Genomic DNA, 16,835 nt, shown 5'->3' on the forward strand with positions numbered 1-16,835 from the left:
TATTTGAGTAAAGTCAGGTGCGTCAAATATGTAATCCAACATTAAAGAAGTGGTATAGTTAAGGAAGTATAGTTTGAGTGCATATGGAAGACTTTGATTACAAAATTTTGGATTCGGATTCGGATTCGGATCCTCTATCAATTCTTAAGGAGTGATTGTCTCTTTGCTTGCTTTTTAATCTTAACTGTACATGACAAATTCAAAAGGTGTGTGAACAAAAGAGTACTAGTGCACTTTTGGATATGGGCGGGATCAAATGTACGGATTCATTAGATTTGTAATGGACGGCTAGGATCGAAGCAAACATGTGAAACACATGGCTACTTCTTAGTATAAATACATGATGTTCTTGGATGAGCTTGCCCCATCTTTTCCAATTAGTACGTTTCTAGGTTTTGTTGTGAGACCCTCATAATGGATTTAGTTCCATGGTTGCGAAAAGGGTTTTTCCTTGTAGTGTGGTTTCTCCTTCTCAGCCTCACATGTACTCTGCTAGTAGATGTCACTCATTCTGCTGCTCATCCGGACACCAGAAAGGTTTGCAATTCTCCTATTTATATACCGTTATAGTTTAAAACTGGCTTCTATATACTTGGGGCCCATTTGATAACCATTTCAATTTTAGTGTTTAGTTTTCATCTTTTGTGCCAAAGTATGGAGGAAAAAGAGGGAGAATGGAAGTGAGAATGTGAGAGTGGAGATGGGATTGAGAGGGAAGATGATAGGAGAGGATGGGACGGAGGAGCAATAAAAGTGAAAACAAAAACAAAAAACTGAAATCTATTTCAAATTGTTTTTACTTTTGTTACTCCTCCCTTTCATCCTCTCAATCTCATCCTCACTCCCGTTAATTATGATTATATTAATCGCAGGTTTATATTGTGTACATGGGGGACAAGCCAAAGCTCGACATTCCCACCACTACCACATTGCCTCTTCATGTAAACATGCTTCAAAACGTAGTTGGCAGCAGGTTAATTATCACATATATAATATAAGCTTACTGCCTTTTTTTTTTAGGATTAACGAGTTTTCTAGATGAGTAATTGGTGACAATTATATAACTAATTAACATTACAAGGATATGATTTGCAATATAGTAAACTATAGCTAGTCCCTATATATAATTCCTAACTTGAGTTAACGTTTATGTTTATGTTCAGCAATATTGAACAAGAACCGCTCCTACTGCACAGCTACAAGAGAAGCTTCAATGGCTTTGCTGCAAAGCTAACCGAGGAAGAAGCTCAGAAAATGGCTGGTTGTGGATCTAGCTTTCTTTCCAATTTGCATAAAAAGTACTGACCATTATAAGTTTATATCTAACTGGAAGCTTTTGTGTGTGTGTGTGTGTGTGTATATATATATATAGGAATGGCTGGTGTGGTGTCTGTTTTCCCTAGTGGGAAGCAGAAGCTCCACACAACAAGGTCATGGAACTTCATCGGGTTTCATGAAAACGTGAAGAGAAGCACTGTTGAAAGCGATATCATCGTTGGGGTGATCGACTCTGGAGTTTGGCCGGAATCTGCCAGCTTCAGTGATGCCGGGTTCGGTCCACCACCCAAAAAATGGAAAGGCACATGCCAAGGCTCGTCCAATTTTACTTGCAACAAGTAAGGCTAATATACTAGACCTGTCATGTTGCTAGATAATAAATGTAAAAATTATCCGTTTTATGTGATAATTGATTGACGTATTGTTGCTATGGTTGAAACAGTAAAATCATTGGAGCACGGTATTACCGCAATAGTGAACCCTTTGTCAAAGGTGACATCAAGTCTCCACGAGACTCGGGTGGCCATGGAACTCATACTGCATCAACGGCTGCAGGAAACTTAGTTAGCAAAGCAAGCCTATTTGGTTTGGGGTCGGGGACAGCAAGAGGAGGGGTCCCATCAGCACGTATTGCGGTGTACAAAGTATGTTGGCCGAGTGATTGTAGTGATGATGATATTCTAGCAGCATTTGATGATGCGATCGCGGATGGTGTCGACATACTATCTGTCTCTATCGGAGGGGCTGAGGACGATTATTTCAGGGACTCAATTTCCATTGGAGCCTTTCACGCTTTAAGAAAAGGAATTCTGACTTCCACTGCTGTTGGGAACAATGGTCCGCGCCCCAAGACCATCGCAAACTTTGCGCCGTGGTGTCTCTCTGTGGCTGCATCGACCATAGATCGGGAGTTTGTTACCAAGGTCCAATTGGGTAACCAAAAAATCTATGAGGTACAATTAATAGAACCTATAGCTAATTAACCTGCCCTCACTTAAGCAATTGAATTAATATATTAATTTGCTTCATTTGCGTTATAGGGAATTGTAACAAACACATTTGACCTCAAGGGCAAGTTCTATCCTCTAATACATGCCGGAGACGCACCCAATAGGAAAGCAGGCTACGACGGGTCTACATCTATGTAAATACAATTATACGTTGCAATAATTATGGGATATAGTTTCAGTCTGATAATAATATGTTGCAATAATTAATATGGTGGTACCGTACAGGAAATGCAAACCAGGCACGTTAGACCACAATTTGGTGAAGGGAAAGATTGTTCTTTGCGATGGGACGAATGGGTATGGGGCCTATTTTGCAGGTGCAGTTGGAGTTATTTTGCAAAACCGACCTGTTGCAGATGTGCTTGACCCTCTTCCCATGCCTGCCTCTTGCCTTGGTTTGGATAGTGGTAACAGCATTTACCATTACATGAACTCAACCAGGTACACACAAATATTATTTTGCAAGCTAAACCAGATCAGAATGATGCTAAGCTAATTTATATATGATTTTGAATATTGTAATGATTAATTTGTAGGAACCCAACTGCAACAATTTTTAAAAGTACTGAGGATATTGACAAGCTGTCCCCATATGTGCCATCCTTCTCATCAAGGGGTCCTAATCCAGTCACTCCTAACCTTCTCAAGGTACGTACGTAATTACATGTAACTTGATGAACACTCAAGACTGTTTTATTATATATATAATTAGATAGCTAGGCTGCAGCACTTCATCTTTCCTTAATTTTTCTCCTTGTTATGTTGCAGCCAGATATAGCTGCTCCGGGAGCTTCTATTTTGGCAGCATTTCCTCCAATTGCCCCTGTTTCGTTTGTTCAAGGAGATGACAGGGTAGCATCATACAATTTCGTCTCCGGGACATCAATGGCTTGCCCACATGCCACAGGGGTAGCTGCATACGTCAAATCATTTCACCCCAATTGGTCTCCTGCTGCTATCCAATCCGCTATTATCACCACCGGTAGGGCTGTGTATAAACGTGATAAATTATTATGAAAGAACAATTATTTTAATTACTTACAATTTTAGCATGGCCTACCCATGTAGATCTTGGATTATTTGTAATGATTTTGCAGCTAAACCCCTGAGTCCCGATCTTAACCCTGAAGCCGAATTTGCATACGGAGCTGGCCAAATTGACCCTGTTAGGGCTCCATATCCTGGTTTGGTATATGATGCTACGGAACTGGACTACATAGAATTTTTGTGTGCACAAGGCTATAGTACCAAATTATTGCAATCTATTACCGGGCACAAGAGTAGCTGCTCATCAAAAACTAATTATGGAGCACTCAGTGATCATTTGAATTATCCTTCTTTTGCACTTTCCTCCTCTAATCCAAACTCCATCAGTGGGGTTTTCAATAGGACAGCCACAAATGTTGGATCACCAAGGTCCACATATAAAGCTAAAGTGATCGGTGCAACGAAAGGACTCGAAATCAAAGTTAATCCAAGCATTCTATCGTTCTCATCTCTTGGGCAGAAGTTATCCTTTCAGGTCACGGTAAAAGGGTCAATTCATCACAAATCCAGTGCCTCTGCTTCTCTGGTGTGGGATGATGGTACTTTCCAAGTCAGGAGCCCCATTGTTGTCTATGCTATATATTAAGTGGTGCATGGATCATGCAATCCTGTATTGATGTAAGAATAAGAAAAAGCAAATTGCACTACTAAGGATCAAATGCCACATCTCTAATATTTGATATATCTATCGATTATGAGTGATGAGACTTTACTATGATGCAGAAACTTGAAATGTATCTTTTATTTTATTGTACTTGTTTGGAGTGATCCCATGAAAATCCCATCCCTTGTTGTTCTTGTTTTTGTTTGTTTAGGACATTTCCTATTGAGAGGAACGATAACATACTAAACTCACACATACTACATAGATGCTAGGACTCAAACTCAGAACCTTGACGCAGCAAGATATAAGGGATAAGGAGATCAAACCATAACCCCACAAGTAACAATGTCGGAATCCACCAACAAACTGGAATCCACCAGAGAAATTGAGTAGGTTTATATTGTGTATATGGGCGAAAAACCGAAACACGAGGTTTCCACTACCACAATATCGTCTCTTCTTGTGAACATGCTACAAAAAGTCGTTGGTAATGGCGTTGCACAACAAGAATCTCTGTTGGTGCACAGCTACAAGAGATGTTTCATTGGCTTTGCTGTAAAGTTGATGGCAGAAGAAGCACGAAAGATGGATAGTGAGGATGGTGTTGTGTTTGTTTTCCCCAGCGGAAAGAAGCAGCTCCACACAACAAGGTCATGGGACTTCACTGGGGTTGTATGACAAATGATTCCAACAGTTTTATTTTTTCAGCTAAACCCATGAGTGCCAAACTTAATTCTGATACTGAATTTGCATACGGAGCTGGCCAGATAAACCCTATCAGGGCTCCATATCCTGGTTTGGTATATGATGCCGTGGAAACAGATTACATCAAATTTTTGTGTGCACATGGCTACACCAACAAATTTGTTACCATTTGCTTATTATAACGGGAAGGAGAATAAAGAAGGTTCTGATCAGAGAGCATTTTCCTTTACATACATTTCTTTCCCAATATGATTTTCCTGAGAAACAAACGGCGAGTGAGTAATAAGAGAAGAGACTAACCACAAAAACAATGGCGTGCAGAACAGCGAGAAAGAATTAATCTTTTTTAAATGGGATTTGAATATTGGTGGGTTTTCTTGGGGATGTTTTCGCATTGAAGTTTGTGGAAACAGAGACGAGAGAAGGGGAAGAAGAAGAAGAGAAGAAAAGGAAAACGGATGAAAATGCACGTAAAACGGACGAGCAGAATTCGGAGAGTCTGTCTCAAGTAAACAACCCTTTAGATGACCTGTCGTCCAGTTAAATAAGCCTCGCTTAAAACTTTAAGCCCATCCTCGGGAGCTTTAGTTTTAAAATACAATATAGTTTACTAATTTGGAAGATAGGAATACAATTTCATCTAATTAGCATAAGGCCAAAGACCAAAATGTAGTACCTAATTTTACAAAAATATCATTAAAAAAATTATCAAAATCACACACAATGCCACTCCTTCTAAAGCAAGCATACTATGCCACATGTCCATATCTAGCCAACCACCACCACCACCCACCACCGCCACCCACTTGCCACCACCGCCACAACCCGTCGCAAGCCTGCCACTGTCTGTAGGGGTTTAGGAGACCAACTCTGTTGCCCTTTATTCACCTTTTAAAAAAAAAGATTTTGTGCCATCACCGCCGCCCACTTGCCACCACCGTCACCGCTCGTTGTCGGCCTGCCATCGTCTGCAGGGGACCAACTCCGTTGCCCCTCTTTAAAAAAAAAAGATTTTGTGTCATTGAATGGACTCATCCTTGACCCTCAAAGGAGGAAGGCTCACTCACAAACCACTACACCAAACTTGATTTGTAATATTTATTCAATTATACAATATTTGTATAAACAATCAACGATTTAAAAAAAAAATTCATTTCAACACTTTTTCACATAAAAACTGCAACAAAAATACAATGTATCTATCAATTATGTTAAATAAAACAAAAACAGCTTCAAAAACAAAAATTAATTTTATTGAAGCAAAATGGAGGAACCAACATGAACAATTTTATCCAATTTTGAGTTCTCTTGCTCTTGGGTAGTTCTACTCTTCTCTTGCCCACCCAATTCCTCATCCAGGTAGCCTCTACCCTTCAAATTGGTGAGATTGAAGGCCAAGGAAAGAACAAAAATTCAATTGTAATTAAATAAAAACTGCAATGCAGTTTCCAAAAGTCCAATTTTGAGTTCCCTTACTCTTGGGCGGTTCTTGAGGACCGTCCCGAATTTCCCGAACCCGAGCGAACCTGCGGAGACCCCGGCATCACACCCAAGCCGGGTTCACTCCTTAAATCTATGTCCTCGTTTACAGAGAGGACTAAGGGCACGAGACTTTCTGCTGAAAATTCGGTGAGTCTCCCCTATAAATTGAACATTTTCCCAAAATTTCCACCTGCATAAAACGCATTTTATAACCCAACCGGCAGCATGCACAATAAAATCTCATGCAATTTACATAAAGGGCCTTCGGCCTTCAAATGCTTCTAGCAGAACTGCCCACAATGCTTTTAAAATAACTTAATGCATTAAACATGCATATAACAACTTCAAAATCTACTCACGCGCACCTTCACTCACTTAGTCCCCAGGACAAGCCTCAATTCAACCAAGTTTTGGGACCAACAACGAGGTCCAAACCAATCCCAATAAGACCACCTAAGTGGGGTCTAATATGTGGCTGCACCTAGTAACTTCAGGCTGCCTACGTACCCTACTAAGGGATCAAGCCACACGTAGTTCTTTCATATCTATCCTGGCTCCTACTATCAATAAACCATTACCACTACACAATTACATACATTCAAATATTTATCCATCGCAACCCATCAAACACAAACACAATATCACCCCTCATACGACGGGACGCCGGCCTCGTATGAGGCAACACGCCGGCTAATCCAAAGACGCGTGCGACCTCCTGGGCTGGCTACATTCTCACCACCCTCACACAACCATATCTCCCCTCATCGTCGGGACGCACCCGGCCACGTGTAGGTCTGCATCAACACGTCGGCTAATCCAAAGACGCGTGCGACCTCCCGGGCTGGCTACATTCTCACCGCCCTCACACAACCATATCTCCTCATACGTCGGGGCCCGCCACGTATGGGTCGGTCAACACGCCGGCTAATCCAAAGCGCGTGCGACCTCACCTGGGCACTGCTACATTCTCACCCCTCACACAACCATATCTCCCCTCATACGTCGGGGCACCCGGCCACATATGGGAGTCTGTCAACACGCCGGCTAATCCAAAGGCGCGTGCGACCTCACCATTGGGCTGGCTACATTCTCACCAGCCCTCACACAACCATATCTCCTCATCGTCGGGACGCACCCGCCACGTGGGAGTGCATCAACACGCGGCTAATCCAAAGGCGCGTGCGACCTCCACTGGGCACTGGCTACATTCTCACTAGCCCTCAACATGATCACAATATGGGGTACGTGGGGTAGTGCGTATAGCACTGTAAGCTAACATTCAACCGCTTTATTTACTTTTAAACATCCACACAATTAATTATATAAAATATAATTTCTAAACTTATATAAACCTCCACAAATAAAGCATACCGTAAACTCCCCCATTTAATTTCACTAATTTATAACTTAAGCTCACGGTCCCGTTTCACTCAACAACGCTCGAGACCTGTCACTAAGGTCATTCTAGCCCTCCTGGGATGGTAGAACTACAAGGAAAGTCTAGCGGTCAACCCAGGGTCAAACTACCCAAACTTGGTCAAACGGGCCCGCGGGGCCCACGACCTCCAAATTCCGATCCGAAAGTTCCTATAGGTTCTACAGGCTCTAGGACACACGTCCTGCAAGTTTGGTCCAGATCGGACGGTCGGATCGCTCACGATCGCACGATCGGACGGTCGCTAAAACCCTAACCCTAGGGTTGGCATTTTCGGAGTATCCGGGACTCCATTTTACGATCCGTCGAATCCTACACGATCCTGGTAATACCTAGATCAACATATTATAATTTCAGGACCATCCAACGGTCCAAACCTAGCGAACCCGGAAAATACGCGATATGCGATATCCGTTCGGAACTCTAACGGTATCCAAAATGAGATCCGAGCATACCTACGCGCTCGTGACATCGAGAGGATTGCAATGGGACAAAAATGCCCCTCAGCTACAGTGCCCAGCGCCGCCACACGGCGTGTGGGTGTCAAAGCGATATCGCATCGCCGGAAAACCTCAAATCGTGAGCCAAGACTCCTACCCTAGGTAATACACCTAATTTGGAGTCAGTTTTGTTCTTGGACATACCCCAAAAACTGACCGGAAGTGGCCGGAATCGCGATCGCAAAACCGGCCGAATTTCAAATCGTAGATCGAGCTACTTAGCCTCAAAATTTATGAAATCCTACCCAACCATCAGCTAGAGCATGCAGAAGGGATGAATTTCCATACCTTGATTGCCAAAAATGGCGGCGGACGACGGAGAACGGCCGCGAAGTTTGGCGAAAGGCGGTTTCTTCAATTTTCGCGAAACCCGTGGTGGCGACCCATTTGGGGTAGGAAGAGGGCCGGCAGTCATTTTGGTACCCCGTCGACTTTGGTGGCAGACGAGGCGCCGGCCAAAGCGTGGCGGCTGTTCAGCCGTCGCGAGAGAGAGAGAGAGAGGAGGCGGGGAGAGAGAGAGACAGACGGGGGCATTTCCGTCTTTTAACCAAAAATCCATTTTCCAAATATTTACGATTATGCCACTGAGCTTCATTTGACCATATCTCTCTCGTTACAACTCCGATTCGAGCCCACTACGTGTCTACGGACTCATCTCACCGTGCTCTACGCAACGGTACAACCGGAATTCCCAAATTCCTTCCGGGTAAGAAAATGACTAAAATACCCCTATCCCACGGGTAATTTCTCTATTCCACTTAAATTAATTAAACATGGGATAAATTTGGGGTCAGGGTGTTACAGTTCTACTCTTCTCTTGCCCACCCAATTCCTCATCTAGGTAGCCTCTACTCTTCAAATTGGTGAGGTTGAAGACCAAGGAAAGAGCAAAAATTCAATTGTAATTATCAAGACTGCAATGTAGTTTGTGCAAAACTATAATGCAGAACTTGTGCAAAATTTCATTGAATTAAAGCTTAAATGGTATTGCAAAATATTATATGACAGTGATGGCATCAACCATTTCCAAATCAAGAAAAATGCATAGTAAGTGAGCTTTATAATAAGAAGTTGCAGCTAAATTAGATCATTGCCTGACCCCATCAAAATCAATATTCATTTAGTAATTGGATTTGGTTCTATGAAACTTATACAGCTTCTTTTTCCAAGAGACATATCGGATATGAGGAATATGTTTTTGGCGTTGTTATTGACATTTATGTCTTTATTCACACACTTGGAAACCAACTTCTCAGTTGCTACGACTTTTATTTTCAGACTAGAAATGCTTACAAAGCTTGTCCTGATGGTATTCCACTTCCAGAATGGATTTCTCAAGTCTAGGGAGATAGGTGATGTTGATACGTTTCCTGTGAACTTATAGAAACATATTTGTTTTATTGTTTATATTAATATTTTTGACATGGGGCAAAGTTCTTGATTGCTCCAATGGTTTCTTATTTCTCAAAATTGTACTTCCAGAAAATTTGAGTAGGGGTTCACACTATTTTTTTTAATTACTATAGTGTTGGAATTGGCTCAAATTTGATGGCATTGATGGCATGTGATCCAGCAACTATTGTTGACTTTGTTGGCTCAAAGTGCACCCACATGTGTCAGTAGTTTCTTCATAGTGGCTGCCACACTTGGTATAAAAGAATGTGGCTTTGACATTATTTTATTTGGAGGAGAGCAACAACCTTTGTAAGAAGAAATCAAATTTTGTGTTGTTTGTGCAGCAAATCACGTGGGAAAGGTTTGGCTTTTGGAGGAAGTCATGTTGCATTAAATGAGTGGTTGAAATTGAAGACATTTAGGTCTTCACGTGGGCTACCGACATTGGTGTAGAGTATATGAGAAAAGCCTTGCTTTTCACATGGTCTATTAATATACAGCAAGCAAGGTGCAAGAGGTGGTGGGCATTTATGCCGCACCATTTGGAGGTGTCGTGAGCACCGTTGCTCAAAGAGGCTAAAACAGAAGTGAGGGACACTTCCACACAGAGAGAAATACTAGAGAGCATCACCATGATAGTGGAGATAAACTTTTTTTTGGCTACACGAGATGTTCAAGGAAGATCAAGCCATTTCAAAGGTTGAGTCTTCTTCATTTGTTCCTTGTGTTTGTGGGAGGTTTATTTCTTTGTATTGTTCTTCCTAGTGAGCAAGAACAATTCCTGTGTTTTTGGCTCTTGTGTGTGGTTAGCCAGAGAGTGACTTGGGTGTATTTGGGATTTGGGTTATGAGAGTTAAACTCTGTAATTCCTAGGATATGTGAGAGGGTTAATCTTCTTTGGTTGTAATCTCTTTTTGGGATACTAGTGGAATTTATCGTTGTCTTCGAACTAGATGTAGCCTACACTCAGGCCGAACCAGTTTAAATCCTTGTGTCTCTAGGATTTCTGTATTTCATATTTTGCTCTTGTTGTTTCAACGGTTTCAGTGGTATCAGAGCTCCAGTTTTCGATCTGGTGGAGTTTTGTGTTCGTGATGATGAAACTAGGAGATGTGCTGAGAAAATATGAAATTATTTTGATGGGAGAAAAATTCTAAACTTTGGTGTTGAAGATGATTGCCTTGTTAGTGCAATAGGGGCTGCTCAAAAGGTGCTAAAGGGTATCTGAGCATGGCCAGCAACGTGTTCCAACGATGGAGAAGGATGATGTCTTGAATCGGGCACTCACTGCGATTGGATTGCTGTTAGCGGACGGTGTTCTTCGTGAGGTTGCCGATGAGACTGCACATGCTGGGCTATGGCTGAAATGGTGGAGAATACATATATGACCAAATCATTTCCAATCGGTTGTATGCCAAACAATGATTGTACACTCAGTGGTATGGCGGAAGGTACACTTAGTCACAACTATCTTGTTGAGTTCAATAAGATTTTCATGAATGTGTAGGTCATGATTATGAAAATAGGATGATAAGGATCAAGCAGTAATGGAGGAAAGTCACGTTCCAAGGCGAATGTTCAGAAGGACAAATACAACTTTTTCACAAGGAAAGGCATTGGAGATTTGATTGCCCATAAATCAAGGAAAGAGACAAGTCTGATAATTCCTCTTGCAGGTGCTTTTGTGGATGTCGTAGGGAGGATAATCATTATGTTCCTCCTATGATCAATGATTCCGGTGTGCCGTGCTTGGAGTGTGATTTTTGTTTGTCTTTGATGACTTTTGAAATTTTCTTTCATGGTGGAATTTCAAGAGTTTTTCTTGGGTGTTCCTTGTGGGTAGTGTGTAGTTCGTTGCTTTGATTTTCTCTATCTACTTTGGGTAGCATTGTTTATGGCTACATGGGTTTTTCCTTTGATCATTAGATTTTCAAGTAAGGGTTTTGATTGTAAGGGGTTATCTTTCGGGAGGATGATTCCCACCTATGGCAGCTGAAATTGTTCATTCCGCTACTTGGTTGTCTGGACTCTATGTGTATTGTAGCGGAAGAAGCTTGAGGTTCAAGCGTTTAAGGTTTGTGCGGTTTATGCATGTACATTTAGCTGGTGTGGCTTGGTTATGAGGATGACATTAAAGAGGTTCTTTTGTTGGGGTCATCCGGTTCGATCGAAACACACATTTTTTGTTGCAAGTTCAAGGAGTGCTTGAGCTTGATTTGGTAAGAGGAAGATGGACGATAGAAAGTTCTACTGTGGCTTGGTAAATTTATGCCAAGGTGGAGATTGTTGGATTTGGCTCGAATTTGATGGCATTGAAGGCATGTGATCCAGCAACTATTGTTGACTTTGTTGGCTCAAAGTGCACCCACATCTGTCGGTGGTTTCTTCATAGTGGCTGCCACACTTGGTATAAAAGAATGTGGCTTTGACATTATTTTATTTGGAGGAGAGCAACAACCTTTGTAAGAAGAAATCAAATTTTGTGTTGTGTGTGCAACAAATCACGTGGGAAAGATTTGGCTTTTGGAGGAAGTCATGTTGCATTAAATGAGTGGTTGAATTGAAGACATTTAGGTCTTCACGTGAGCCAATGGCTTTTCACATTGAGCCAATGACCTATTGATATGTAGTAAGCAAGGCGCAAGAGGTGGTGGGCATTTGTGCCGCACCATTTGGAGGTGTCGTGAGCACCATTGCTCAGATAGGCTAAAACAGAAGTGAGGGACACTTCCACACAGAGAGAAATACTATAGAGCATCACTATGATGGTGGAGATAAACTTCTTTTTGGCTACACGAGATGATCAAGGAAGATCAAGCCATTTCGAAGGTTGAGTCTTCTTCATTTATTCAATTGTGTTTGTGGGAGGTTTATTTTTTTGTATTGTTCTTAGTGTGTTCTTTCCTAATGAGCAAGAACAATTCTTGTGTTTTTGGCTCTTGTGTGTGGTTAGCCAGAGAGTGACTTGGGTGTATTTGGGATTTGGGTTGTGAGAGTTAAACTCTGTAATCCCTAGGATATGGGTTAATAATCTCCTTTGGTTGTAATCTCTTTTTGGGATACTAGTGGAATTTCTCACTGTCTTCGAACTGGATGTAGGCTGCCGAACCAGAATAAATCCTTGTGTCTCTTAGATTTTTGTATTTCATATTTTGCTCTTGTTGTTTCAACGGTTTCATATACAACATTCCATGTGCAATACGCTTCCGCTGCGCACAACATGTAGGTGGTCTTCCATGCAGTTTAGAGGGTATACTAGCATCCCCAGTTGTAAACGGATATAGTAACAAGTGTGGAATTTTCAGTTGGATATTCTCTACAAGGAAAAATAACTGTGGGTTTATGCTTGGAAATTTTAGGCAATCCACATTCAATGGAAAATTTTATTGACATTGATTTGTTTACTAAATAAAATCTTTCCAGGGAGGGTGTTACAGCAGTTGAAGAACCTTTCGACTGCCCAAATGTTTCCAGAATTTCTTGCAAATATGCCCCTATCTTTCAGGAGTTTCTGCAACATTCAAGTTTACCAGTTTGGAACAGATTTAAGAATATTGGATTCTGGCGTCAACTGACGGTAGGTGTTGCAAATTGAGGGTCTATTTGCAAAAGTTATGTATGATAAGTATCACTCTTTTGCCAAGCAGGGAATGCTCAACCTACTTTTGACATACACCTTAAAATTAATATTTTCGTCCCAGTTATTGAGCTTGCTGTCTCATGATTTGTCTTCTTAGGTTCGAGAAGGGAGGAGACTAGGCATGGCCTCTGATGCTGAAAATTGTGAGGCCAATATTGCAGAGGTCATGCTTATTGTTCAGGTTAGCGTCTGAACTTGCATCAGGATTGACAATTTCCTTTCTTCCTCCCTTCTCCTTCTTTTATGGTTAGAAAATTGAATAGTAAACTATAAAATTCAGTAGTTGGAAGAAAAATTAGGTATTTGACATAATTAACTAAAATACTCAGTGTCTCAAATACTAATTAATAAAGTTAATTATGTCTAATACTAATTTTTCTTAAAGAATAATATGGCACAACTCACTTATATCCTTAATTACAATAAAATATTTATAAAGTTTTTATAAAAAAATAATACTAATAAATTAAGAAATATGGAAAATAAAAACCTTTCCAATTGTAGGATACCTTGGCATAAAATATTGAGGCGTGCAATGCAATGCAATAGTTCTAGATCATGACATTTTTTCAGATGTTTTCTTTTTGGGTCCAAATTTTCTGATGTTGCTTGGGTACAACTATCCCATGCAATAAGATTAAGCCCATTCTCAAACTCATACTGAAAAGCCCAAATTTAGTGTATTTTGTATCATGTCACATTGACATGCATGAAGTTACTAGTTTTTTTTTTTTTTCTTCTTGAATGTCTCAAAAGTAAGGGTAAATTGTTTTTAACTACTTGAGCTACAATTGCTATGGTTCAAAACCATCCAAGTAGCATCCAATGAATATTTGTATAAACCCCTTCTCCCCCAAATCGTTTGTACTGAAAAACTTACTTGAGCTACAACTTCATTGTTGTGCTTTTTCTTTTCCTTTTCTTTTGAATTACATTTGGTGATCAATTAGCTTAATTTTGGAGTTGGTCCCCATTGAGAGGTTTAGAATCACTGCAGTGCTGGTGCAGAGCTACAAGACAAGACAAGTTTCCTTCAATGGATGGGTGTAGTGCAAGCAAGGCTGACGGCGGAAGAAGAAGCACAAAAGATGGCTGGTGTGGGAGGAAGGTGTACTGTGTCTGTTCTCCCTGCTTCAGCGGAAAGAAGCAGCTCCATCTCCACACAACACAACAAGATCATGGCGACTTCCGTGGTTTCCCTGAAACAGTGTCCAACAATATCAACAAAAGCGATATCATCGTAGCGTAGAAGTGTTTGAAAAATTCTGAAACGCATATTACTGCAATGATTTGGTGCAACGATTCTGAAGAATGTTTTTAAAATCGTGTATTGGCTGAAAATTATATATATAGATGCTGGTAAAATGACTCTGCTACATATGTATTATTCATATCTTCTTCTTATCCGCATCGGGATCTGTTGATACCTTTGTGTTTTGTGTTTGCGATGGGAAAGTTGATACATACAATAGGGGCCCATGGCCATAGACAGAAAATTCCAATCCAATATCTAAATGGGATAGGAGAGTAGTCTTGAGTGTCTACGAAAGCGCTTTTGCTTTTTGGTAGTGGGGTGGTTGAGCTGAGAAGCACTAGTGTCCATTATCATTGTGGCGGACCAATTTAACACTCGACAATGTTGTGGAAAGTTAAAGTTGAAGTGACCAATTTAACACACCACAATCATGGTGACCAAAATTGTTTTTATGGTGCTTTAAAATTCAATTTGCCCATGCTCTTTTTTTCTTTTCCCTGTGTCCCAAGTTGGTTTAACCTCATATCCCTTTATGTCAAACTTGCCGCACCCTCTTTCAATTCCTTTATTCCCTTCAAATATTCATTCTACTCTTTCTGCACGCATCCCTTTCTGCTTTTCATGTGATGAATTTTCTTTTGTTTCCATTCCTCATCTTTATTATAATTGTAAAATTTTTAAAAATACACTTGTTTGAATTATTTTTCTTTCTCATAACTCTTTACAACATTGCTATTTCTCCTTATTCTACCTAAAGGGTGATTCCTATGTAGAGTTTTGTTTCTCAAGTACCTAGAGTTGTGTTTCCTAGGTACATTTGACTTGTATGTCAGTCTCTCATTGTATTCCTTCATTCTATGAACCCATGTGCTCCTTTACCTGTTGACTTTCAATGAGCATTATGTTTACTTTGTTTTTCTCATGCCGTTGTTGCAACTCTGGAGATTGGAGTTCTTTTTTGATTCCCCTTATTGGACTACTACAGCCAATAACTGCCGCCATCTCCATCACCATGTAGTTCCTTCATTCAAATCTTGCTATGTTGTGCGCGCTCGGTTGACGGGGGAGTGTTAGAGTTACAGTAGTATTTCAGTTGCAATAGTTAATCCTACTAATGATAGGAAGTGATTTAGTTGTCAGTTACCTTATTATTAGGCCATAACTCCATATTTATGCTTATGATAATGGCTTGATGTAAATGTAGATTGTTCTCTACTGAGTTGTATACATACATACATACATACATATATATATATATAAATATATATATATATATGTTGTATAATGAGGGAAAATAAGTTTCCATAGAAAGTACTTTAACAAATAGTCAAATATTCCAAAAGAATCATTGAAGCAAATTGTTATTTTTTCTCTGCCACGATCTACTTAACTTCTACTCTACACGCCACCTCATTTCATCCAAAGATTTGAGAGTTGACACATCACATTGAAATAAATGAACAAAAATAATTGTCTCACACTTAATGATTAATAATAATTACTAACCCTAAAGAGTTCAACGTCAAGCCTGCAACTTACCTTCTTCTTTTCAGGGCTGTACAAGAATCATCTCCCATTTCAGCAAAATATTATTTTGTTTGTTTGTTAATAAGTGAAACTTCAATGAAAGACAAAGATAATACAGCCACCGACAAGAACGAAGGCAGCAAGCAAGCCACAAGACGAGAGAAAAGTAAACAGAGGGAACCAACCAAGTCTCTCAGTAACAAGAAGAAGAAAAATCCAATCTTACAACCAAAGGGAAAAGTCTCTATGTGTAAACACCACCTCACAGTCTATTTTCATCCCATATCATAATAAATTCTTGCCAATCCTCAAAATCCAATCTTACAACTACTTTAGGGAATTAGTTTAATATATATATATATATATATATAATGGCTTACTGTATTTCTGTTTATGATAATGACTTGCAGTAATGTTGTAGATTGTTCTCTCTCTCTCTCTCTCTCTCTCTCTCTCTCTCTATATATATATATATATATATATATACAGTCCCCTTCTATTGAGGGATTTCTCAAATAATTTTATTTGAGGGATGCCCTTTAGGGTACCCTACAATTTTTTTTCCAATGATCAAAACCATCTATTTTTTAGGTCTTCATTCATAGATCATCCTTACAAAAAATTAGACAAATCGGAAACCGTTTCGACATCCAATTGTGTCCTACAAAATCAATGAACACGGTGCTTCAAGAAAATACTAAAATTCCAATAACTCAATTGGATGGTTAAAAGATATCGGATTCAAGTGATTTTTTGTAGAGATGATCTTTGAATGTGTATCTACAAAATAGACGGTTTGGATTAGTGAAATACAATCCGGAGTGGGCCCTACAAAGGGTGTCCCTCAAATAAGCTTATTTGATGGATCCCTCAATGGAAGCTCTCTGTATATATATATATATATATATATATATATTGTGTACAATGATCATATGAATGACTAAGGGAAAATCAGTT

The 16,835-nt window shown here is 40.1% G+C and overlaps 1 protein-coding gene and 1 long non-coding RNA gene across 2 annotated transcripts; both read left to right on the forward strand.

Annotated features, from left to right (window-relative positions):
• Positions 1–365: 365 nt before the first annotated feature.
• On the forward strand, positions 366–4,133 carry LOC103332544 (cucumisin-like). Its single transcript, XM_008235288.2, has 10 exons — positions 366–537; positions 873–973; positions 1,164–1,261; positions 1,373–1,616; positions 1,721–2,231; positions 2,319–2,422; positions 2,514–2,729; positions 2,825–2,936; positions 3,057–3,270; positions 3,386–4,133. The coding sequence occupies exons 1-10, from the start codon at positions 415–417 to the stop codon at positions 3,919–3,921; spliced, it is 2,259 nt and encodes a 752-aa protein (XP_008233510.2). The 5' UTR covers positions 366–414; the 3' UTR covers positions 3,922–4,133.
• An 8,760-nt stretch (positions 4,134–12,893) lies between these two features.
• Positions 12,894–14,230, forward strand: LOC103332545 (uncharacterized). The gene is made up of 3 exons (XR_514162.3): positions 12,894–13,033; positions 13,194–13,277; positions 14,094–14,230. It is a non-coding gene; the product is annotated as an uncharacterized LOC103332545 (long non-coding RNA).
• Positions 14,231–16,835: the final 2,605 nt, after the last annotated feature.

This window comes from Prunus mume, linkage group LG5, assembly GCF_029339155.1.
Source record: "Prunus mume cultivar Tortuosa linkage group LG5, ASM2933915v1, whole genome shotgun sequence".
NCBI classification, from domain to species: domain Eukaryota; kingdom Viridiplantae; phylum Streptophyta; class Magnoliopsida; order Rosales; family Rosaceae; genus Prunus; species Prunus mume.

What these genes read in the sequence shown, in the direction of transcription:
- LOC103332544 (XM_008235288.2), top strand. Translation starts at nt 415, where the DNA reads ATGGATTTAGTTCCATGGTTGCGAAAAGGGTTTTTCCTTGTAGTGTGG. An exon ending in TCCAATTTTACTTGCAACAA is followed by an intron (nt 1,617 to 1,720) that starts GTAAGGCTAATA and finishes TGGTTGAAACAG; the next exon opens with TAAAATCATTGGAGCACGGT. An exon ending in ATCCGCTATTATCACCACCG is followed by an intron (nt 3,271 to 3,385) that starts GTAGGGCTGTGT and finishes ATGATTTTGCAG; the next exon opens with CTAAACCCCTGAGTCCCGAT.